This window comes from Seriola dumerili, unplaced genomic scaffold (assembly GCF_002260705.1).
Source record: "Seriola dumerili isolate Sdu_G_001 unplaced genomic scaffold, Sdu_1.0 BDQW01000068.1, whole genome shotgun sequence".
NCBI classification, from domain to species: domain Eukaryota; kingdom Metazoa; phylum Chordata; class Actinopteri; order Carangiformes; family Carangidae; genus Seriola; species Seriola dumerili.
The window spans coordinates 19,294,323-19,318,576 of NW_019174323.1; the positions used below are offsets into that span (position 1 = coordinate 19,294,323).

The 24,254-nt window shown below is 44.6% G+C and overlaps 1 protein-coding gene across 1 annotated transcript; it reads right to left on the minus strand.

Annotated features, from left to right (window-relative positions):
* Positions 1-1,268: 1,268 nt before the first annotated feature.
* Positions 1,269-22,853, minus strand: heatr1 (HEAT repeat containing 1). The gene is made up of 44 exons (XM_022742376.1): positions 22,703-22,853; positions 22,386-22,602; positions 21,760-21,901; positions 21,573-21,674; positions 20,882-21,022; positions 20,278-20,489; positions 20,057-20,190; positions 19,843-19,930; positions 19,420-19,509; positions 19,126-19,243; positions 18,752-18,859; positions 16,378-16,479; positions 16,208-16,296; positions 15,202-15,413; positions 14,931-15,052; positions 14,287-14,484; positions 13,459-13,633; positions 13,230-13,381; positions 12,948-13,140; positions 12,549-12,724; positions 12,120-12,272; positions 11,747-11,986; positions 11,202-11,333; positions 10,521-10,624; positions 9,770-9,916; positions 9,569-9,687; positions 9,318-9,439; positions 9,030-9,158; positions 8,614-8,838; positions 8,318-8,447; positions 7,630-7,817; positions 7,494-7,546; positions 7,287-7,410; positions 6,599-6,739; positions 5,462-5,760; positions 5,186-5,336; positions 4,735-4,905; positions 3,807-3,941; positions 3,473-3,577; positions 3,231-3,393; positions 2,824-2,978; positions 2,466-2,624; positions 2,082-2,190; positions 1,269-1,500 (listed from the first exon to the last, which is right to left on the minus strand). The coding sequence occupies exons 1-44, from the start codon at positions 22,842-22,844 to the stop codon at positions 1,412-1,414; spliced, it is 6,456 nt and encodes a 2,151-aa protein (XP_022598097.1). The 5' UTR covers positions 22,845-22,853; the 3' UTR covers positions 1,269-1,411.
* Positions 22,854-24,254: the final 1,401 nt, after the last annotated feature.

The window sequence follows — 24,254 nt, forward strand, 5'->3', positions numbered from 1 at the left end:
CTACTATGCACATATTGTATATCAAACATTCATTTTTCATTTTTATATTACACATGTACAAAATTGCCCAACATAGATTGTATATTCTTATTGTATATAGTATTTCTATTCTATTTTAGATTTTTATTTCTATTTTTTTTCTAGACCCATTTTATTTCCTATTATATTTCAGCTCGTGCTGCTGTGTCAATTTAATTCCTTTACGAGGGATCAATAAAGGTTCATCTTATCACATACTGAGTGTTAAGAACTGTAGCCAACAACTATTTTGATTAACTGATTTTTCAGTGTATAAAGTGGATGTTTCAGTTTTACTAGCACAGCAGCAAACTGTCAATAAAAACCACAGAAAGATCAATCATCAAGATCCTGGTGTTCCCGGTGTTTAAATTAAAATTGTCTTTACTTTGTTAATTCTCAGTCAGGCCTTTATTCCAGCTTTTCCTGTTTTATGTTTGGTTATATTTTAATTAGTCATCCCTGTTTTCATTTGACTCAAACTCAACTGTTCCTCCACTTTAACTAATCAGTCAGTCAGGTCATGAAAACACTTTCTCTACACTGTTTTTGCTCAATAGTTCACCCAGATTTATGGGAGTGTAATGCATTCACTTGAGGAAGATGAAATTCTTCAGAAAAACAGAATTTCTTTAGAGTTTTAAAAGGTTCTTTTAAAAAAAAATAAAAAATAAAAATTCCAGCTAATTATCTCAGCGAAGTTTCTTAATGAGGTAATAACCTTAGAATTCAGAATTTCTTTTTTTTTTTTTTAGAAGTTTTCTTAAAAAAATAAATATAAAATTCCAGTTTTCTGAATTAACAAGATAATTATCTGACTCATTTAGAAAAATGGAGGATTTTTTGGGAAGTTTTCTTAAAAAGAAAATCTGCTGTTTCTCTCAATTATTGAGATAATTATCTTACTTTCTTTTTTGTATTGCTATTAACGTAACATGAGTTTAACTCAACATCTCCTACAGAAGCTTCAAATAAATTAAAAGCCTTATTAAACACTTTTTCAGTCAGAAATTGTGAGAAAATGCCAAACCTGGTTTTCATCACAGCCGAGCGCAGCTCTTTGGTTCTGCTATTTTTCCCACCTGTAGTTTCACTGAGTGTGTGTTTGACATTAACTCTTCTGTGTTTCAGTTAACAAAGGACCAGATGTCAATCAGATTGATTTTCTCCAATCTATCATCTACTTTCTTGACAAAATCAAAACAAGCAGAAAAAGAACAAAAACAAAGATGTCGACACAGTCATTTATTTATTTCTTAAACATATTAAAGAAGAAAGTACAAATCTGACATCAGGCTGAGAAATGACGACCATCATGATGTTTAAAACACTGTTGTTATCTTGTTGTGTGTGTGTATTTGTATTACAGGTGTGTATGATGAGTGTGTATGTGTTAGAAGTAGCTCTGCAGCGGCTCTCCCAGGATGTTCTCCATCTCCTGAATGACCTTCTGGACCTGCTGCTCCACCTCCTCACACTCATCTGAAAACACAAACACACACTCGTCACACACATGAACCAGTGTCCACGCACGCACGCACGCACGCACGCACGCACGCACGCACAACTGCAGCTCCGTCACAGCTCACCTGTCCTCACTAAGTCCTAGGATGTTTATTACAGGAACAACTCACCTGTTCTTATTTATAAAGGATCACTCTCAGTCTGCTCATGATGAAATACAAGCCTGAGCTTTCTACTTTCTGCAGGATCATCATCGCTGTATTTTATTCTCTCTGTCTATCTTCATCATCATAGATTTTACATTGAAAAAACAGCCAAGTATAAGTAGAAAACAATCAGTTATGTGCCAACAAACAGCAGCCACATTGAAACCTGGGTCAGCTGATGGGATCTTTACACATACACTTCACTGAAATGCAAGAAATCTGAGCTTGTGAAGCAAGCAAGTGAAGGACTGTCGCCGGTTCAACACAGGAAACACACAGTTCATCTTTCAAAATAAACTTCCAGTCTATCAACACTCGCAAGTCATATTCAGCTTTTGACACTTATGTGTTAATGCTTCATGTTCAGCCGTGTGTGTGTGTGTGTGTCCTCACCCTCCATCAGTTCAGCCAGGAAGGGGATGGTCTCCGGCAGCAGCACCATGTAGTTTTCCTTCAGCTTCGACGCCAACTCCATCAGCATCAACAGAGAGGAGAAACGCACCTGAGGAGGAGGAGAAGGAGAAGGAGGTGTATAATTCACTTCATTTTCTGTATTTATACACACTTACACACATCATAAAGAAACTGTTGGTGTGTTTTCCGTTGTGATGGTATTTGTCCCAGGAAGCTGCAGCACAAAGAAAAAGACCAGTACTTCCACAGAAGAGTTCAGGTTCGAATGCTGAGAGGCGACACCCAGGGCACAAAAAGCTCATGGCTCTGAGCCCCCCCACTAATGATTGAGGGTGAGGGTCAGATGCGTGCAGGTGTTCTCACCTTGGCGTCGCTGTGCCTGGTCTTGAGAAGGATCTGGTAGTTGAGGGTTTTCCACAGAGAGTCGTCGGCCAGAGCCACAGAGAACTGACCCACACAGGGCACCAGGTGTCGGGTCACCCTCTGCTGGTACACCTGCTCCCCGCCCACAGTGTTCTCCACCTACACACACACACACACACACACACACACACACACACACACACACACACACACACACACACACACACACACACACACACACACACACACACACACACACACAGAGAGGAATAAAAAGAGTCAGACACACACATCTGATTATTTCATATTTAAATTTCAGCTTCAGGGGATCCCCTGTGACAGGTGTGTGAGCTCTCACCTGGTCGACCAGCGGGCTCAGCAGGGCGTCGGCTCGCTCTTTACTGAGGAAGTGCTGAGTGTCGTACAGGAAGATCTTGTGGAGACAGTCAAGGACGTACTGAAGCAGCAGACTGGTCTTCTCCACACCAACACCTGAGTCCAACAACAGCTGGTCTGAGGACAGAGACACTGAGACACTGTGATACTGAGACATCTACTATTTACTGAATCTGCAGCAGCTTCATCCTGAAGCTGAAATAAATTACAAATTTGCTAAATGAAGAAATGACGTATTTAAAAAAAAAAAAAAATAGAAATAAAGTTAAATTACAAAATAAAATTTCAAATTTAACAGAAAATAAAAAGAAGTAAAATAAAATATTTGAAAAAACCAATAAATACAATACTGATGATGTGTGGGCTCACCTGTCTTGGAGCTGTTGGTCTGTTGGAGCAGGTCTGAGAACGGTTTCACCAGGTTTCCTGCGAACAGGACGAACAGTCCTTTGAGCCGCTCGGCGACGCAGTCGCACAGACGGTAGAACGTCAACAGGCGCTCTTTACTGTCGGCTTTACTCCAGTCAAACAGCTGCAGGAGAAACAACATCAACATCAACCACCTCCTACAGGGTTGGAACACGAACCAACATGGCGGCAGGTGATGTTACCTTGAAGAAGAGCGGTCTGAACGTGACCTCGGACAGTTTCATCACCATGGCGATCAGACAGTCGATCACACAGCCTTCGATCTGCGACGTCTTCTCCAGATCCCCCTGAAGAGAGGAGGAGTTAGTGACACGACCGTTTACCTGGTGGATCAGCTGATTAAACCTGTCGGCCACTGACGGTAACTCCCATCTATTCAATGTTTACTTTTAATTTTTAAGTCATTTAATGCTTTTTTAGATTATTTGTGTCATTGAATTGTCCATGTTGCTTTTGTTCGGTCACTCGCTACCTGAAAAGTGTTTTGAGTTGAAACAGGAAGTAGAGGGAACTCACCTGGCAGTGTTGGGCCCTGAAATCGAGGGCGGTGAGGAAGAAGGAGGTGAGCTCTGATTGGTGGACGTTGAGCTGATCTTTCTCCATGTGAGCGATGTGTTCCTTCAGGACGCTCATCAGCGCCCCCAGCTGACCCTGCAGGAAAGCACGGGTTCAGAGGTCAATGAGGTCACTCCTCAGGTGTGTCCACACCTGTGTTTTTGTTTCGGTCATGACATCACTCTCAGCTGATCTGATCTGAGTAATCGATCTCTCCTTCAGTTTTTATGTAGTTTTGACGTTCATGTTGTCTCATGCTGATGCAGCTGATGTCCACCTGCAGGACCAGGTGGACGTCAGCTGAGAGATGACACACAGCGAAGCAAAGGGAAGACGATTTCCACGCTGACGGGATCGTTAAGATTTTAATGATCGATACCACTTATTGATCCGGTTCTTTTATCAACACTTTGTTATTTTGTAAGAGAAAAAAAACTAATTAAGAACAGAATTAATATTTTCTCCTATGTACTGAGAGAGAGAGAGAGAGAGAGAGAGAGAGGGGGAGAGAGGTAGAGAGAGAGAGAGGTAGAGAGGGAGGGAGAGAGAGAGAGAGAGAGAGAGAGAGAGAGAGAGAAACGAGTTGGTGATAAAATGTGAAAGAACTTTTATGTCACAATAATGAACAGGAAATCTATTTTCTTAATTTCTCCAGCATCGAGAGCAGAACTGATAACGTCGGAGCTCGTCAATACTCCGGGTTTCAGCACCTTTCCTAGATGCCGGCGCTCGAGGAAACAGAAAGGAGGTTGTAGGTTTGTAATGTGAGAAATCCTGAAGTGTTGGGCTCCGAGTTCTTTCTCAGAGAATCAGAGGAAACAGGAGAAAGTTGAAGTTTGAAATCAGCTGCTGCAGAAACTCTCCAGTCAGAGAAAGACCTTCCTCTCACCTTGTGATCCACGACCATGTTGCTGTAGCACTTGGTGAGGGTGGGCAGTAGGACCCGGGGGGACAGCTGGGTGGCCAGGGTGCTCCTGAGGGAGGCGAGACGTACGGAGAGCTGGGTGGCAGAGGAGGAGGAGGAGGAGGAGGTCTCTACCTGCCGAGTCAGCCGACACACCTGCAGAAACAGGAAGTGTTAATGTGACGCTGATGAGCGACGACAAACACGAACCTGAGACCAGAGATCGACCCAGGACCAGGACCTGAGTCCGGAGCAGGACGAGGCCCAGATGATTTTAGGATGAATTAAGGTTCATGACCTTCGGGTGGAACACTTTTTGGATCAGGTCTAGTCTTCCTCGGGTGTGTTTAGGTGTGTCAGGTGTGTTCTGACTGACCTCTTCCTGTCACATGTTCAGGAAATACTCCACCGAGGAGGCAGGGGCGGGGCCTCTCACCTGTGATGTGGTGTCTTGCAGGTAGGGGCTGATGAAGTGAGGCAGCGTCTCTGTGACTCTCTGGAGGGCGGTGACGGCGCTCAGCAGGTAGATCTCATTGGTCAGCAGCTCGTGCCTGTCTGTCAGTGTGTGCAGCAGCGCCGGCATCAACCTGCAGGAGAGCAGACAGAACAGCAGCAGGTTATAATAATAATAATCATTATTATTATTATTATGTTATTGTGATAAGACACAGGTTTGAGTCATTGTCGTGATGCTGCTCAGGTGTATCCTCACCTGGGTAATTGTGGGATGGTGAGCGCCCTTAGCGCAGCGACCACCTCAGCGATGCAGAGCAGCGCACTGCCCGTCACGTTCTTCTCTTCCTCCGCCAATGTGACCATCTGCACCGTCTGCAGCAGCACGGGGACGAATGCCTCCTGGTGGGCGGAGCCAAAACTGCGACAGAGCAGCTTGAGGCTGTAGAGCGCCGTCTGCCGGTTGATAGCCTGCTCCGCCTCCTCCTCCATCGCCTTACTGTGACCTTTACCCACAATGCTCAGCAGGTCTCCGATCAGCTGTAAGAGCACGGTGACCTGAGGCAGAGACAGAATCAATTCATTTACATTAGTCATTAACAAAACTAATTAAGATTAAATATGATTTCTGATAAAAAGAGAGAAATTCAAAGGATAAATAACGTCATGAGAAGAAGTTCATTAATGTGATTTTATTGACATTAAACATCAAGTTCTTGTTTCTAAGTTTTTACCTCAAACGTTTGTTATTAGTAATCAATTATAATTAGTAATGATAGAATAATAAACTACTAATAACAAATACCTGAGTGATGTAATTATTAATAGATTGTGTTATTGTATGTGTGTCACTGAAGGAGGTTATTTAATGTTATTTTACTTTATGTTACGTTGGTATTAAAGTTAAATTATTTTATTATGCTGTTTAATTGCTACTGGTATTATTTAATAACATAATAACCACATTATGTAATTGTTGTTATTTTATTAAAGTTATGTTTTGTTGTTATGTAATGTTACATCATATATTTATGCTGTAATAACATTTCTAATAACAATGTACATTATATCATGCTGTAATGTTATTTTATGTTACACAGTAAATGCTCATTATTAAAGTTATCTAACATTATATCGTTAGCGTTAACTCGTTATTGTCTTGTGTTTCCCACTTTATTTTATATCACAGTAAATGATCCGTTCTTCGTCTCGTTACTATGACATCATATCAAGTTGTTATTTAAATGATGTGAAATTATTTTATTTCAATATTTGTTATTTTATGTGATGTCATCAAAAGTGATGTCACATGTTACTTAATGGAACATTGTTTTATTATTTCATTTAACAGCTATGTGTGTGTGTGTGTGTGTGTGTGTGTGTGTGTGTGTGTCACCTGTTGCTCCTCCCACTGCGTCCTATGCTGCAGTTTGTTGTTGAGCAGCTCCATGGCTTTCCTCCTGACTGACGCCAGCTGATTTCCCATCAGCCCCCTCATCACCGTGATGAAGGTATCCGTGGGCAACAAGGCGTTCACCTGGGCGACAGGAGACGAAGGTGAGACTCTTGTATTTGGGCAGCAGTTAGAGATGACGGTGGAACTCCTGGTTTTAGATCTGATCATTTTCTTCCATGTGTTTTCTTTGCAGTTTTTCCTGCCGGATACTCAATTACAGACTATTGATCAATCAATCAATAATCAATCTATCTGGATGACAAACCTAATCTGTTGTTGCTGTGATTAAGACGGTGCTGGGGAGTGACGTTCCTACGACTGAATCACAGCTGAGCTCATCTTCAGAACAACATCCCTCCCTCTGTTTATTATTGTATTATTGATTATGATGATACTGTGTGTTTAGATGTGTGAAGGTAAATATGTTTTTTCACCAAAAAAAAATGTGTGAATTTTTGTCATATTTCTGTGAAGTCTTGAATAACGGCTAAAAAGTGTTTTGTGAGGTCATGTGACCTTTGACCTCCAAAATCAAGAGACAGACAAGCTGAAAACAAAATGGCTCCTACAATAATTCTTCTTCTCAGTTTGAACATTGTGACTGTGGAAGCTGCTTATTACAACAAACCTTGTCCAGGACGTCGTAGGCTTTGTTGAGCAGGACCCTCCAGAACTTGGCGGTGGGTTTGTCGGCGTTGTGCTCCGCGCAGCGAGCCACGCTGTGGATGTAGCGCAGGATCTCCTCCAGCAGCCTGAAACACACAGCAGCTGTTCACCGGGTTCTCCGTGGAGCAAACCAGCTCCAGCGTCTCATTGGGCAGAACTCACAACTCACCTCTGCTGCAGCTGCTGCAGAGAATCATCCACCACGTCGCCACCGTCTGCGACCTGCGGCGCATCACGGTTTAATGTTAACACTGTTGTGATTGTAGTTGTGTACTGTGTGTGTGGATTTAGTGAAACGCTCCCACCTTCTGGACGAAGCTGGCTGAGCCGAGCAGCTGAGCCATGAAGGAGACGGACAGGAACTTGAAGTGTCTCAGCTCTTTGCTGCTGTGAGCCTCCACGCTGAAGATCAGCTCCTCCACCTTCTCCTCCTGCTCCTCCTCCTCCTTCTTCTTCTTGGCTCCTCGGCGGCCGGCGGCCGGCTTCACCGGAGCTGCAGAGGACGGGAACGCCTGAGTCTGAGAGTTTTATTTTGAAGGTCTGCTGCTTCACAGTGAGCACATTTATTTTTCTGGTTTGTTAATTTATTAAGTCGATAACGAAATTATCAGCAACTATTTTAATTACTGATTAATGATTTTAGTCTCTAGTTGCTCCACTCTGATTTGCTGCTTTTCCCTGTCATGTATTATGGAGCCAAACGTTTTAATTTCTTAAGTCTTGATCTTAAACTCTTAAATTTGATTGATTTTTGAAATTTCTTTGCATTAATTATTCATTTTACTTTTCTTAAATTTCAAGATCTGAAACTTAAAATATTTTTTGGAGCTGCAAAAAGGCAAATGTTTTTGTGATGAAGAGAGAAGAGAGTGTGAGACAGTTACATCTGAGTGTGTTAGAATTATTCATCATGCAGCATTTCCTGCTCATCATTTGACTGATGTTCTGAGACAGATGTTGTTCTGAGACAGATGTTGGTTGACGGCGTCTCACCGTCGTCTCTGTCGTCCGGCAGCTGCAGCAGGAAGTGCAGGATGCTGATGAGGGAGGTGAGCTGGTCCGACACCTCGAACTGACAGCACAGAGAAATCCAGAAGTCCACGTCTCTCTCTAGAGCCGCATCCTACACACACACACACACACACACACACACACACACACACACACACACACACACACACACACACACAAAAATCAGAATTACAATACAATACAGTGGATAAAACATAAAGCACAGAACACCTGAGGACAGGTGTGGACAGGTGAGTGACTGAGGACAGGTGTCTCACCTTCTCGCTCACTGAGCTGCCAGGCTGCACGGCGTGCAGCTTGAACAGGAGGAGCATTAGGACCCAGAGGAAGTGGGCGGGTCCAAGCGTGGTCACCAGTTGGACGAGGACAGGCAGCCGCCGGTGATCGGGCACGTGAGGCAGGGCATCAGCAAACACGTGCACGATCCTCGTCACCACGGCGTGCACGTGAGCTGAAGACTGACCATCAGGGAGCTGGTGAGCCTGAGGAGGAGTGATGAAGAGGAGGAGGAGTGATGAAGAGGAGGGGGAGTGATGAAGAGGAGGGGGAGTGATGAAGAGGAGGGGGAGTGATGAAGAGGAGGAGGAGTGATGAAGAGGAGAATGAGCCATGAAGAGGAGGGGGAGTGATGAAGAGCAGGAGTGATGAAGAGGCGGCGCTGCCTCCGTCTCACCTTGATCAGCGCAGGTATGACCATCTGGACCGTCTTGTCGATGACTCTGAAGCTGTAGGCGTCGTCCATGCGCAGGATGTTGGCGCCCATGAAGGTGAAGATGGGCATGATGTTGTGCAGGACCTTCTCCTGGGGGAGGACGAGGAGACACGGATCAGTTCTCCTGCACCTGAAACCCTCTGAGCTCCGCCTCTCTCACACCTGATTCAGTAAGAAGCTAAACTGAACTAACGAGTATGAAACTGAACAGGAAACATCCGCCCGCCTGCTGTGAGGTGAAGCACTCACAGGGAAGATAGTGGCGATGGCGCCCAGCAGCAGCAGAGCGTGGTGGTGGGTCTGCGGCATGTCGGAAGCTCGGATGCACTGAACCACGAGCTCCACACTGAACTTATCTTCATCCAGGACATCTGCACAGAGAGGTCAGAGGTCAGAGAGGTCGGGGGGGGTCAGAGAGAGGTGAGAGAGAAAAGCTGCAACAGTTAAATTCACTGGAGTCCTGCAGGTGGACGGCGACGGCGCCGAGCGTGGAGACCTACCCGGCCCCACAGCTCGCCCGTCGGGACACAGCTTGTGGCAGATGTTGAGCAGACAGCTGAGCAGCAGCTGTTTGGTGTACTCCATGTTGCCGTGATCCCCTGAACTCGGCTCCAGACTCCTGAGCACAGAAACACACGTCAGCTCGGACAAGATTCGCTCACCTGAGGGAACACGCTCCGCCCACCAACACCTGGGTGTACCTGGACAGCAGAGAGAACAGGACCGGCACCAGCATCTGGGCTCTCTTCAGCTTCTTCTTGTGCTGCAGCAGCTCCAGGACCAGAGTGACTCTCTGCCACGGCACGGCGCCCCCCTCTGGACCGGCTGCACCGCTCTCCTGAGGTTTCCTGACCACAGAGACATCTGTTATTCCTGAAGCCATGAGATAAGATAAGACAACATAGCATAGCCTAACATAGCATAGCATAAGATACAGGTAGCGCGCAGTACTGGCTAAGTGGAAGAGGTTTGGTTAGCATTCCCACGTGCTGGAATGAATAAATAAAAATTAATAAAGAAAGAATTAAAATAAATAAATAACCAGAAAAAGATACGAGCTAGATATAAATGATAATATGTAAATTGTTGAATGACTATACATCATAATGTTAATAACATAATGGAACACCAGTGTGTAGAAACTGTACGACTTCACCTGGTTTCCATATTAAATATTATAATATATATTATGTATATTTTAATAGCTGTTAACCAGAGACGACCCTTTGTTTTAAAATGTTCCCACTTCGCTGAGATGAAACTCAAATGTATAAAGGTTTAGATGATGAACTGGATCTCGAGGAGTCAGACCTCTTCAGCTCCGACCTCTCTCTGAATAAGGTCGTTTATCTTTTAATTACATTGATGAGCAGGAATCAGAAACTCTCTGCTGACACCGACGTGACCTCAGACTTCATCAGTGTGAAACCTGTCGGACGTTGTGGATCTCACCTCTGTGTCATCTTGCTCCTGCGGGTCTGCTGCACCGTCACGCTCACTCTGGGCTTCTCAGGTGGAGCCAGCTCATTGGCCACCAGCTGACCGTCAACTGCGATCTGTTAAAAAGAAGGAGGAGGAGGAAGAGGAGGAGGTCTGACAGTTAACGTTAAGTGACTAACTACATCATGAGTCAGTGTCAACGTTACAGTAACTACAACTAATGATCATCTTCATTATTAACCTGCCAGTTATTCCCCAGATTAATGTATCAATTAACTTGTCAATAAAATGTCCAAAGTGACGTCTTTAAATGTCTCATTTTGTCCAACAAACAGTCCAAAGCCAAAGAAATTCATTTACTATGTTTTATGATAGAAATCCTCAAATCTGAGGAGTTTTTTTTCATCTGTATAAACAACCTCTAAGTTGTTTTTTTTGGGAAAACAAGCCCCGGGAGGCAAATGAAAAAAAAATCTTCTTCCCATTTACAAAAAAAAAAAAAAAAAAAAAAAAATCACCTGCCTCTCCAAAAGACAAAATAAAACTTTAAAATAGATTCTGATGACGGATTCAGTGTCTGTGTTTCTGTTCTTCATCACACGACATTATATCACTGAATATGAGCCTGTTTCAGTTTCCTCGTTCCCTGTGACGTCTCATACGTCCAGCTAAGACATGGGACCGTCTCCTCACCCCTTTAAAGACGCTGCTGATGGTGTTGGCCACCAGCGGACTCCTGCTCTCCACCAGCAGGTCGAACATCAGCGACAGCAGCTTCTGCTGCACCTTCTCGTCTCCAATGGCCGAGAAGAACGGCTTCGTGATCTGCAGAGAGGAGTGATGGGCGAGGAAGCACGATGAGGAGACAATCTGAGACAAACCTACCTGATCTACAGACACTCAACTAGCCTGAACCTCTGCTTACTTCATGTCCTCTTAGATCACCTCCATCCAGAAATATTAACATTTCAACCCACAAAGATTTAATCCAGGTTAAAAACTCAGTTTATGTCTGTTAATCCAGATCTGAAGATACATTTTAACCCTGGTTTTTTCCCTGATTATAAACCTTGTTTTATACAAGTTTATCTCTGGTTATAAACCTGGTTTCATCCCTGTAAACTTGGTCTTATTCCTTTAAATCCAGGTTTTAAACTATGTTCTGACCCCAGCTTCATACCTCCTGGTTCAAATTGGTTCAAACTGGTTTCTTAACTGCAGCTCCAGGGGATCCTGACCTGTTCCAGAGCGCTGATCTGGCAGCTGGGGATGTCCGGGTGCGGCTGGGTCGAGGTCTTCAGAGCTCTGACGAACAGATCCAGACAGTTCCGGTCCTCGGCCAGCAGGGGGGCCGACACGTCGTTGTACTTCCCCAGGACGAGCTGCATCAGCTGGGCCTCTGCCCGCAGCGGGGTGGGGGCGTCGGGTGTCTGCTCCAGGAGCCGATCAAGAACAGGAAGCAGGGCAGACAGGACAGACTGGGCGGGTGGGGGGGGGGGCAGCTGTTAGATACTAGATCCATGTAAATGTGTAAATGAAATGATGTTGTTCCCTGTTTATTTATTTATCTTATCACATTTGGCTGTACAGGTGTGTTAGCCCCGCCCCCACCTGTCCGTTGACGTGGCTCAGCGCTCTCAGCAGGTTGGCGGCGCTGTACGACGGACAGCACGGCGTCTGGACACTGCGCAGCAGCTGCTGCATCGACGTCTGCAGCGGCTTCGCTTTACTGGACAAACACTCGTCATGAAGGAAACCCAGAGCCTACACACACACACACACACACACACACACACACACACACACACACACACACACACACACACACACAAGCTTTAAACTAGAGACACTGAAATTATGTGGAGATTCTTCATCATTTCCACAAGTTTCTGCGGAAATGTACTTTTTGTGGCACAAATTATATAATTATCTGTATATTTATATATTTACTTATTTGTGTTTTAGATCCAGTTTTTCAGTTTTATATCTTTAGAAATCAAATCATTATGGTTCTGATTAAACAGGTTATAAATGTCTGACCGAGCTCAGGTACGACGGGTCGGCGACGATCTCCTCCGAGGTCTTCAGAAGCTTCTCTGTGATTGGCCGGAAGGGAGAGGTGCTGGCTCCTGCTGATAGGATCTGCAGAGCGCCGAGCGCCGCTCTCCGGACCTCACGAACCGGAGAGCTGAGACAACACAGCAAGGACGGGACCACTGACACACACACACACACACACACACACACACACACACACACACACACACACACACACACACACACACACACACACACAGGGTTACAGTGAGCGGCCTGCATAAGTTCTCTGTCTGCTCTCCTACATCAACATAATAATGTAATAAAAGAATAAAAGATAATGTCTCTTTTCTTCTTCTTCTTCACTTCAGTAATTAAGGAGTTAAACTGTCGCTTCCTTACCGGGTGAGTCGGTGCCGGCCAGCTCCTCCAGTGTGGCGGTGGGCTGGACGCTCAGCAGAGCTCGGCCCATGTACAGCGCCTGAGTCTGCAGGACGGCGCCCACCTTCATGTCGAGCTGGTCGCCGTGGTTACTGCCATATCCCCACAGCATGCACAGGAACCTGAAGAGCATCGCCGGCTCGCGCAGGTGGACCTGGGTGACACGGAGACGGCGGTTCAAGCGATGTCTTCTCACCACGGCACAGATTTGTGTTTTTGAAGCAGCGTCTTTGATTCTCTCACCTGGACCAGGAGTTTCATCAGCTCTCTGAAGCTGCCCGCCGCCGGCCCGTCTCCGGCGCCACTAGCGATGATGACACCGAAGAGGCGGCAGATCAGTCCCAGGTAACAGCAGGTGTTTGTGTCCAGCTTCTCCGGGTTCCACCACGCTTCAGCTGTCAGACAGAGAAGAGCGTGATCAGGTGACCTCGCAGAGACAGAGCGGGAGTCAAACGCTCAGGAGGCTCTTTACCTTTAAAGGAGGCGTCGTGACACCTGAGAGAGGAGATGAAGTCTCTGAGCAGAGAGATCAGGACGAAGCCATACTCTCTGTCCAGGCGTTCACCTGGCCGCTGCCCACACCTGCTCAGGTACAGAGTCAGAGCCTCAGAGAAGGAGGAGGGGACGGACACCAGACGCTCAGTTTCCTGTTGAAACAAAAAAAAAACATGAAGCTTTGGAAGACGTGACAGAGACACGCCCACCACGACGCCAATAATGAGACTTTGCTCATATTGGAGGGAATATTCAAAACAAAAATACCTTTCCAGTTTAACTCCTTTATTCTAGGAAGAGGTGACTTCAATGTTTGGCATCTGATATCAGCCCGTAAAAAAACTCTTACTACCCCCCCACAATAGATAGTTAATGAAATAAACACAATGGAAAAAATGACATTTCACTTTGTCTACAAATGAATAAATTTACTTAGTTATGGAAATGTGTTTGGTGTGTACGACGGTCACATTATCTGGAGTTGGACTGATTGAACTGGTTGTGTGTGTAAGAGTTTCTCACATGGGTTAAAGTACATCATAGTTCTGGAAAATTCTACTGAATATATTTTGTTTTAAAAAAAGGAGAAAGGATGTTGAGGAAGGAAGGAAGGGTTCTGGACTGTGCTGTTCCTCTGCTGCTCTGCAACAGCAGGCTGTGTTTCTGTAAGTGGTGACATGTTCTCAACTATCCACCAAACAAAAAGTGTGTTAAATGTTTTACTTTTACAGCTTGTGGTCTCATCAGGAGTTGAGAGTGAGAAACTAACATCAGTGTCGGAGCCGGCTGCAGATGTTCCTCTGACCTGTGCGTCCACGTCCCTGGTGGCCTCCAGCAGGGGGGGCTCCAGCACCGTGTAGACCCTCTGAGCCGTGAGCAGGTGCTGGGTCTCGCTCAGCTCCCCCAGGCCGAGCAGCAGCGTCTGGGTCAGCACCAGGAAGGACGCCCTCTCTCTGAGGCCGGAGCCCCATTGCTGTTCCACCAGCAGCGCCAGTTTCTCCAGCTGAGGACCAGACACAGACTGTTACCTGCTGCTCATCCCACCTCACAAACACTCACCGCAGCACCAAATGTGGATTCATCCACTGCTGAAAATAGTCCCAGACAAATGCCATTACTGCCTTTACTCTAATGTTCATCAATATCAAAAACATCTACATAAACTAAACTTAAAAATAAACTTTAAAAAAGTTGAACTGAATAGAGGCATTTGACAAATATAGCCATATCCAGTTTTCAAGGCAAGGCCAATGATTTACAATGAAAGTCAGAGGTTTAAGCTCTCAGATGGTTTTTAGTTCATGTGTCTATCTGCTTCAGAGGCAGAGAAATAAAGGTTTTAGTTAGAGAAAACCTTCAGGTTTCAGGCGGCTGTTTTCAGACAGTGCTGAGACTCAGGTCTTAAAGGGTTAAAAAGTGACTGGACGGCAGCCTGACATAAAAACTCACGGCGTCTCGTTTGGAGAAGTGCTCCATGTTCGCCAGGTTCTTGGTCAACGTGGAGACGAGACGCTGGTTGGCCAAACCCACGAAGCCGGGTTCAGAGCTCCTCTTCATCACGTCGTCCAACTCTGTGTGGACAGAACGAACAGCGAACATCAGCGTCACAGAGATCTCTCTCTAAAGTCCTGCTGGCTGAGCTGCTATTGGACGAGCGGCTCAGTCCAACATCGGCAAATATGAGTGGCTTTTATTGTGAAGCCACCACAGGAAATGTTACCTTGAGCCCAGTTGAAGGTGAGCGGGTGCTGGGCGACGACAGAGGATCGGGCGACACAGGAGGCGAGGCTGAGCTGGGCCGAGTCCGGCCCGGCGGTGGTGATCACCAGGAAGAGCAACAGCCTCCAGCCTGTTCTCTGCACCTGCTCGGCGTCCCCCTTTCCCATGCGCGGGTCGGACAGTAAACGCACCGCCTCGGTCAGCACCGGCAGCCTGAAGGAAACAACAGAGTTCAAATCCACTGAGGATACATGAAGGCATCATTTACAATACTGACATAAACACTCATCATCATCACGTTCAGAAATCAATAAAGTCAATGATTATTAGATATCAATATGATTTAAATCAAAGCCACTATCACAAAGTGTTTCACATAAAATAAATAAATCACAGAAACAAAAACATCATTTCTCTCGTTTAGTAAAAAAAAAAAGTAATGATTTTATCCTGTATCATATCATGGTCTTTGATGCATGTTATATATAAGTCACAGTATTATTGTATAATGTGAGCATTAAGGCCGAACAACTAATCCAAATATTGGATTTGGGATTTTTTTCAGTATAAATTAAATGAAAGAAGAAAAATTCCATCTGAAATCATGACTCGTATCACTATATGATTTTTCAGCATATAATTCAGCCCAAGTGAGTCAATTATATATAATGATCAGGCAATTGATTAGGGATCAATAAAGTCTGATCAGGGATCAATCAAGTTCATATAAAATATTAACAATTTGTATGAAATTTGGTCATTATTGCTGTGTGAGTTATTGCTCTAAAAGTGTTTTCTGAGGTCACCATGACCTTTGACCTTTGACCACCAAAATCTAACCAGTTCATCCAAGTGAACGTTTGGGCCAAATTTGAAGAATTTCGGTCGAGCCATTACTAAGATATCTGACTGTCGCCGGGGTGGAGACATACAAACAAAATGGCCTCCACACAGTCATTTGAGTTTGTTAATGAAATGGTTCAAATAATAATGATGATGTCACTGACCAGCTCTGAGCCAGCAATAGATCCGCTCTGTGCAGCAGCGACAGTAAACATGATGCCGTGTCCTCGGGGTCCAGAGCATCCAACAACAGCTGAAACAAGACAACGCACGTCACACACCATCATTTGAATCTACCTGCCTCCAGAGCCACGCCCCTCGCCACCTCACTGACCTCCAGGACTTTGAGAGCGGCTGCCACGACCTCCGGCACGTCGTCCCTCAGACAGTCCATGACGGCATCTTTCAGGAAGGCTTCGTCCAAAGTCTGCTGCAGCTGGGGAGACACACAACGACCATGAGATGTGGTCAAAAGCTCTGGAAAACGCTGGTCAGTGGTCCTTAGGTGACATCTATTTTAAAGAAGACCTATTATGGCAATTTTGTGTTCATCATTATTAGTGTTGCTTTCGTCAACGAAAATTATGACTAAATATCTTCGTCAACGAACCTTTATCACGTGACGAAAACGAGACGAGACGCAACGTAAACGCTGGTCATGTGACGATAACTATAATTAAATATATAATGCAATATTGTTGACGAATAAAAACGAGACTAAATGTGGTTTACAAAATAAAAACTCTGCTAAAATGTCTCTTCATTTTCGTTGACTAAAACGAGACGAGACGAAATGTTATAACGTCATTTCGACTCGTTTAGTCGAGTTATTATTATTTTGCAGTATTTCTGTTTCCTGTGTCTCACATCATCAGGTCGCACTGCGCCGACGCATGCGACGTCACTTCCTCAATCCCCACTCGCGGGCGTGTGTGTAACAACCAGTTTTAAAATAACACATCCGGGACGTAACAGTTTATATAGTTGCTGTTGAGACTGCTGGTTATTTGGTTCAGTAGTTGGCATAATTCAGTACTGTCTGTTGTATGCAGTCAGTGCTTCCCATCCCATTATATCTCTCTAAGGTCCAAACCATTTGTAGTGTAATATCTTTTAATAGTTTTTTTGATGCAAAATCTGTCTTCAGTTTACAAGCAATACAAGACAGACACAAACACGTTATTTGCACTTTTTATTATATTATTGTAGCTCGAGCATTGAAGCACCTTGTTTCTCTTTGTTAAACTTGAATGTATTCAATTTTTTTTTGCATTGTCATGTGATGCTATTTTATTTATTTATTTAATTTAAATTTATGTGTGTGTACTAACATGTTTGGTTGGTAAAATAAATATGTTGTAAATTCAAATCAGAGCGTCTTGTGTGTCTGGAATGGATGTATTCTTGAGTCTATAAGGTAACAATAATATAATAATAAGATAAACTTGTTTGAACTGTGAAATGGGTTTGGCTAAAAGAAAATTTTGGTTTTGTCTATACTACTAGGTACTTATACTATACTGGGTTAAACAGAATTGCATTACTAGAAAGAGACTAAAATAAAATTTTCATTGACTAAAACTAGACTAAAATGTCATCAGTTTTCGTCGACTAAAACTAGACTAAAATAGTCATGGATGATTCTGACTAAAATAAGACTAAAATGCTCAGACTTTTAGTCGACTAAAACTTGACTAGACTAAAAAGAGTATGAACGTGACTAAAACTAATAAAAACTAAAATGACAGCTTGACACAAAGACTAGACTAAAACTAAAATTAAAACAGGCTGTCAAAAACAACACTAATCATTATATTCTTGGTGTTGACTGAAATAGATTTACATGCTTTAACGTTCTGAGAAGACTTCATGTTTCTTCTTCGTACTCTAGTCACCCTCTGTCTGAAACGCTCTAATAGAGCTCAGGGCTCTTTAAGGCCCCCTCTTCCTTCTGAAATTGAGCATACTGGGCTTTGATTGGTCAGCTTGCTGGCAACCACCATGGCAAAATAACCCTCCGCATGTCTTATGTAAACAAACTGTGGTGGCTTTGGTTCTACCTTATCGGTCTGTGCAAGAGTCAGATTCTGAACCAGAAGACCTGATCCACCTTCACTAGCTGGACTGCAGCGGAAAACAAGCGTACCCACTGTCAGGCAGCCAGGAGGAGGGAAATGGCAGAAATGTGGAGAGAAGTGCTGCTTTATTTGTGGACACTTCCATTTTCTCAACTGTACTCAGCTACTGTATTCCTACACACAAGCATACATACAGAGAGCAGTGTATTACACCGCTTTCTGATTCACTCAGCTGACCTGCAGCTACGATGTAATACAGTGCACTCAGTATGTATGCTTACGCGTAGGAATACAGTTGTTTAGCGGTTAAAAAATGTAGTCCCAAAGGCAAGTGCCATTTTCACAGGAAGATAAAGAGCTGAATAATTCTACACGAAGCTTCATTTAAACAGATATTGGATTGTTTCGTTGAGTGTTTTTAAAAGTGTGTAAAACAAGTTTTTTCTCGTGGCCCTGCCCACAGCAGCTCATCACTCTGCCACTCCGTCGGGTGCTGCCGGGTGGCTTTCCTAACCGGGAGCACGCTGAACAGAATCTACTGCAGGTAATGAACTGAACATTCATCATTACCTCACACAACCCCATGTCAAAAACCTGAACTGTCCCTGAAGGGGGAAAGAAATGCTGTACCTGTGCAGAGGTGACGATGCCCATCAGATGCTCCACGGCCGAGACTCTGACCGAAGGCTGAGGGTGTTTCAGGCTGAGGAGCAGCGTTGTGTCCGAGTCGCCCAAGATCTACAGGCACAAAACAAACAAAGTCTGAATTCATTCATAATATCTATACAAACTGGTTCACATGAAGACCACCACACTGACCACAGGTTCATCATTTAGCTTTGATTTGTTGATGAAAATATGAATATGTTTAGTCATGTAAAAACTCATTTAAAATTATACATGTCAGTTTTTGTTTTTCAATTTTATTTACTAATAACATTCAGGACATCATGAGGAAACACACACACACACACACACACACAATGCAGTCTAGTGCACTGTACCTGGTACTTTCCACTGCTCATGGACAGAGAAAGAAACTGGTGGAAAAGATGTCTCTGCTCAGTGCTGCTGATGTCGGTCACATGACCTGCGAGGACGCCGTCCAGAGCACCACAGTATCTGACGGAGGAGAAACACACAGTGTGACTGCCTTTTATTACGCTGCTTCAGACTTTGTCTCAACAATCAGGCGATAATCAAATATACAAAACAATCACAAGCAGGACGACGGAACCTGGGGGGAAGAGGTGATCGCTGTAAAAGAATATCTCCAGATGTGTTGCAGTCGGACTCACCGGGACTCGAACAGTCGAACCAGAGGCAGCAGACGCCGGTCGAGGGCAGAGGAGTTCTCAGTCTGACTCAGGTACTTGTCCAACAGCAAACTGCAGTAGCAACACGACAACACCGAGCGGGTCAGGGACCAGTTCACTCAGTATTGAGTGTATTGAATGATTCGATTCGGGGGTTAGGGTTAGGGCTAACCCTAGGACTAACCTTAGCCCGTTAGCCCTAACCCTTTGCTTAAGTATTGAGGTGATTTACTGGCCCATCTGAAGAAGATCCTTGACACATACTAATCAGTCCCTCCAGGAGTTCATTTCATTTTTGTGATTGTTTCGGCTAAAATACAGTAGGAAGTGTCGACAGAGAATCTAAGCCAGAGCTGTGATGTCCTGAATAAGCGTTAATGTGGACGGAGGGTGAGGGGAGTTTACCGAGCCACTGTTTGGTCCAGGCCTTTGGTCAGAGGGACAGACTTCAGGAGGGACTCCAACACGCCGAGCTCATCTGTCTCCGTCTCACCTGTGACAGAGAACAGCAGGTAAACCCTCTCTCTCTCTCTCTCTCTCTCTCTCTCTCTCTCTCTCTCTCTCTCTCTCTCTCTCTCTCTGCCCTGTGAAGAGTTTGTCATGTGGTTCCAAGTCTCACCTGAGCTGCTGGTGAACACATTGTGGATCAGGTAAGGCAGCAGGTAACGCAGCAGAGGACTGACATCATGAGCGGCTGCCATGACCTGCAGCGTGGAGACCAGCGCCGGCATCGAGCACAGACGGCCAAAAGCTCTAAACACAGGAGGAAACGCAGTCAGGTCACTACACATCCCATCAGCCACCTGGACCACGAGGGCGCGGCAGAAACCTGGTGCCTACCTGGGTCCAGCGGCTCCCTCCTTCTGGTTCTGCAGCAGCACGATGAGGCAGCCCAGACCCTCCTTGGCCAGAACGGGCTCTTTGACTAGAGACTTGCTGATGTGCACGGAGAGGCTGTCGACCAGACTCGCCTCCATCACCACCTTCACCGCCAGCTGGCACACGATCATGTATGTGGCGGCTTTGTAGTCAGTCAGTGACGACTTCAGACCCTGGAGGGAAAACAAGACGAACAAAAGTTCAGACAAAGTTCCGAAACGTTAGATGTCGACCACAAGCGGCCGAGCGATTATTTCATTATCAATTAACCAGCCACTAACTGTCTTGAGTAATCGTTTCGTTGAAAAGGTCCCAGGTGACGTTTTCAAATGTCTACTAAAATTTTTCTTCTAAGATCTAAAACTGGCAAAACGCTGATTTCGATTAGAGACCAGCTCTCTAATACCAACTCAGAAACTTCACATCATCATTAAAACGTGGAGGTAGGAGAGAATTATCATTTAAGTGATTGATTATATTTGCTTGTGACCCTGAACTGACTGCTCTGACTGCACATGGTCATTCCTGCAGCTTCACAGCAGCATCATCAACATGAACCACTCACCCTCTGGACGTACGGCAGCAGCTTGGCAATGATGGTGTCGGACACGTTGTCCACGGCGTCCAGAGCAGGGACGATGGTGGAGGCGTAAAAGGAGAAGGTCACTCTGAGCTGGGAGCAGCTTCCAGAGCGTCCCGAATACGCCTGAAAAGAAGCAGAAGAAGTTTCAAACAGGTTCTTCCTGAGCTCCAGGGTCGTGTTCTAGAATCACCTCCTGCACTCAGACTAGCTCCAGGTCACTTCCTGTTTATCCAGAGTCAGAGAAGATATGAACCATTGGTGTGACAGTTTGTCATAATTGCTGTGAAGTCTTGACTTATGGCTATAAAGTGTTTTGTGAGGTCAAACTGACCTTGAAGTTTGACCTTTGACCACCAAAGCCTAATCAGTTTGTCCTTGAGTCTAAGTGAACATTTGTGCCTAATTCAAAGAGATTCCCTTGAAGAGTTTTTGAGATATTGCATTCACAAGGCCAAAATTATGTTTTGTGAGGTAACCGTGACCTTTGACCTTTAGCCACCAAAATCTAATCCGTTCATCCTTGAGTCCAGGTGACAGACAGACAACCTGAAAACGAAATGGCTGCCATTCTGCCAGCGCAGAGGAATAAAAACAAGATTTGCGCTTACAGGACCCCCCCCCCCCCCCACACACACACACACAACCCTGACAGAGAGTGACACCCTGGGTTTACCTGGATGGACTTGGTCACCATGGTGCAGATGAAGTCCATGAAGCTCAGGTCTGTGTAGCAGTGGGTGATCAGGGTCCCTCTGGACAACGGCACGCCGGGTTTCTACAGGAACGACAAGAACAAGACGTGAGTGCCACAGAAACCGAGATAACTGTGAACGGCGTGAGTCTGTGCGGTGGCGTCCCACCTGCAGGCAGTGCAGCCAGTTCCAGCGGCTGGTGGCGTCTTTGATCTTGAGGAGCTGCAGGACTCGGACGAACACGTTGGTGTCGTGGTACGGCAGAGCACAGGCCAGCAGGCTGTCGCCATTGTACAGCTGGACGTGGAAGCTGCAGCACAAACACAACGTGAGACACCTGGGACATCTAATGTCCTGACCCGAGAGAGGCCGTCAATCAAACCGCACCATCTACATACACACAAACGTTTGAGGTACTGATACAACGTCACACTCTCAGGACAAAATGACGCTTTAACATTTTACTTTGACAAATTCAAGTCATGCACCTTTTAAAAAAACTTACACTGAGCTCTCAGAGGACAAACGTGTCCACAGAAAACTGTAATAAAAATATTGATTTTAATATTATTTTCCACTTTTTTCTTCAAATAATTTTTTCATTCAACTTCCGTCCTGATCATAACCACCAATTATTGAATGATTTTCAGGGTTTGAACCCTTTAAATGCCGGTTTGTTGTTCACAAAAATGAATCATTTTTATTTTATTAGGGCTCAGTGGATGTTTGATTATCATCAATATTGATTTTGCTACATTAGCAGTGGTGATTTTGCTGTGGTGAGAGCGGCGTACCGGTGAACCAGCCACTCGATGCACTTGTGTGCCGGTTTGAGGAGGAAGTACGGGGAGAGACGGGTGAGGAAGAGCGAGATGCCGGCGTCCAGCTTCTCATTGACCTCTTTGGACTGGACGCTGCGCTCCAGAGTCAGCGAGGCCTGGCTGAACAGAGTGTCCTGGAACTCCAACAACGCCGGCTCGATTCCCAGCAGCTCTTCCAGCCCTGTGCAGCCTGTGGGGTGGGGTGGGGTGGGGGGGGGGGGCAGGTTGTAAAAGGGATTGTAAAAGGGAAACTGGACTACAAAGACCAGGATCTGGTGGACGCGACTCACCAAGGGCATAGAAGGTGCTTCTGTCCATGGACGCGGCATCTTTGGGGTCGAAGAGCAGCGAGGCTACCTCTCTGCGAGTCAGCAGGTTGGGGTCGCTCTGAGGGAGCGCCAGCCTCTTCAGCTGGTGAGCCAATGACGTCATGGTGAAGGTTTCTTGATCTGATGGAGACACAAACATTCCATGACCACATTACTCTCATTTCTTTTACCTTTGAGTGTGGCTCTAATAGTCCAGTTGTTCCCCTCACATCAGAACTGGCTGCACCCAGCGTGGACAGGCAAGTCGAGGGCCGCAGCTAACAATTATTTTCATCATCAATTCATTGTTTTGTCCATAAAATAGTGAAAAACACCCAGAATAATTTTACAAAGGCCAAATGTCACTGTCTAATGTCTTATTTTTTCCGACCATCCGCCGAAAAACCCAAAATATTTTCAGGTGACCATCATGTAAGACCATCAAATGTTTGAAGGATTTGCTGTTTCTGTTTTATATATTGGGGTTTTAAACAGTTCATTAGACAAAAAAAGACATTTGTAGACAAGAATATCAGCTTTAAAGAAAATAAGACCAAAATTAAGGTCATACATACAGATTAGTCCCAGGTTTGGCACTGAATCTTAAATGACAAATCATTTATCTAGAAGCTGAAGATGTTTACTGTCAGGGGGGAATGTGACGGTGGGATTTGGGTGAGTGGAACATTTGTTATATTTTCTTTTAGTATCTGAACTGTCTTTAAATATTCTGGCGTTCAGATGATAAAACTGGGATGATGTGTTTAAATTTACATGGATTCCTTAATTAGTCTTAATTCTGTTTTTTCTCTCTGTGATTTATCAGAATCTGGTTTATCACCACGTAGGTTTTCAACATACAAGGAATTTGCTTTGGTGTTTTGGTGCGTGACAACAAACATAGTAAGAATAAGAAAAATATAGGCAAAGATCAAAACAAGCAAATACTGCAGGTCAGGTACCTTACATATAAAAAGAAAAATCTAACAATGAAATATTTTCAATAAAAAAATTAAGAAATATTACACAAAGATCTAAAAATATACAATGCAAATATGTAAATTATTGTGAACGATGAGTGTTGTTGTAGACGATCTGAAAGTTGAACTGTGAAAAACACAAAGTCTTTCATTTTTACCATTGTTCTAAAATCATAAAATCAAGCAGTATCACAGGAGAGGGACTGATGTACTGAATATCAGCACAGCTGTGATTCGGTCAAAGAAGACATTATTAATATTGTTTTATATTGTTTTACACAACACTTCTACGAGCGTCATATTAGTTAAATAAGCAACAACACATAATGAATTGTTTGTTTATTTTATCATTTATTTGGCCACGTCAACACAAAATTCCGCAACTCGACTGGTACTGTCTCTCCAAACAGATTACTCGCGTGGAACTAACTGTTGTATAAATATGTCATACTATAGGCTATAAACAGCATTCTGGCTCTGGTTTATATGCATGATACAATAATAAAAAGGCTGCTTTGACGATGAGAGCTGAAATAAATCTGACTTCTTCAACT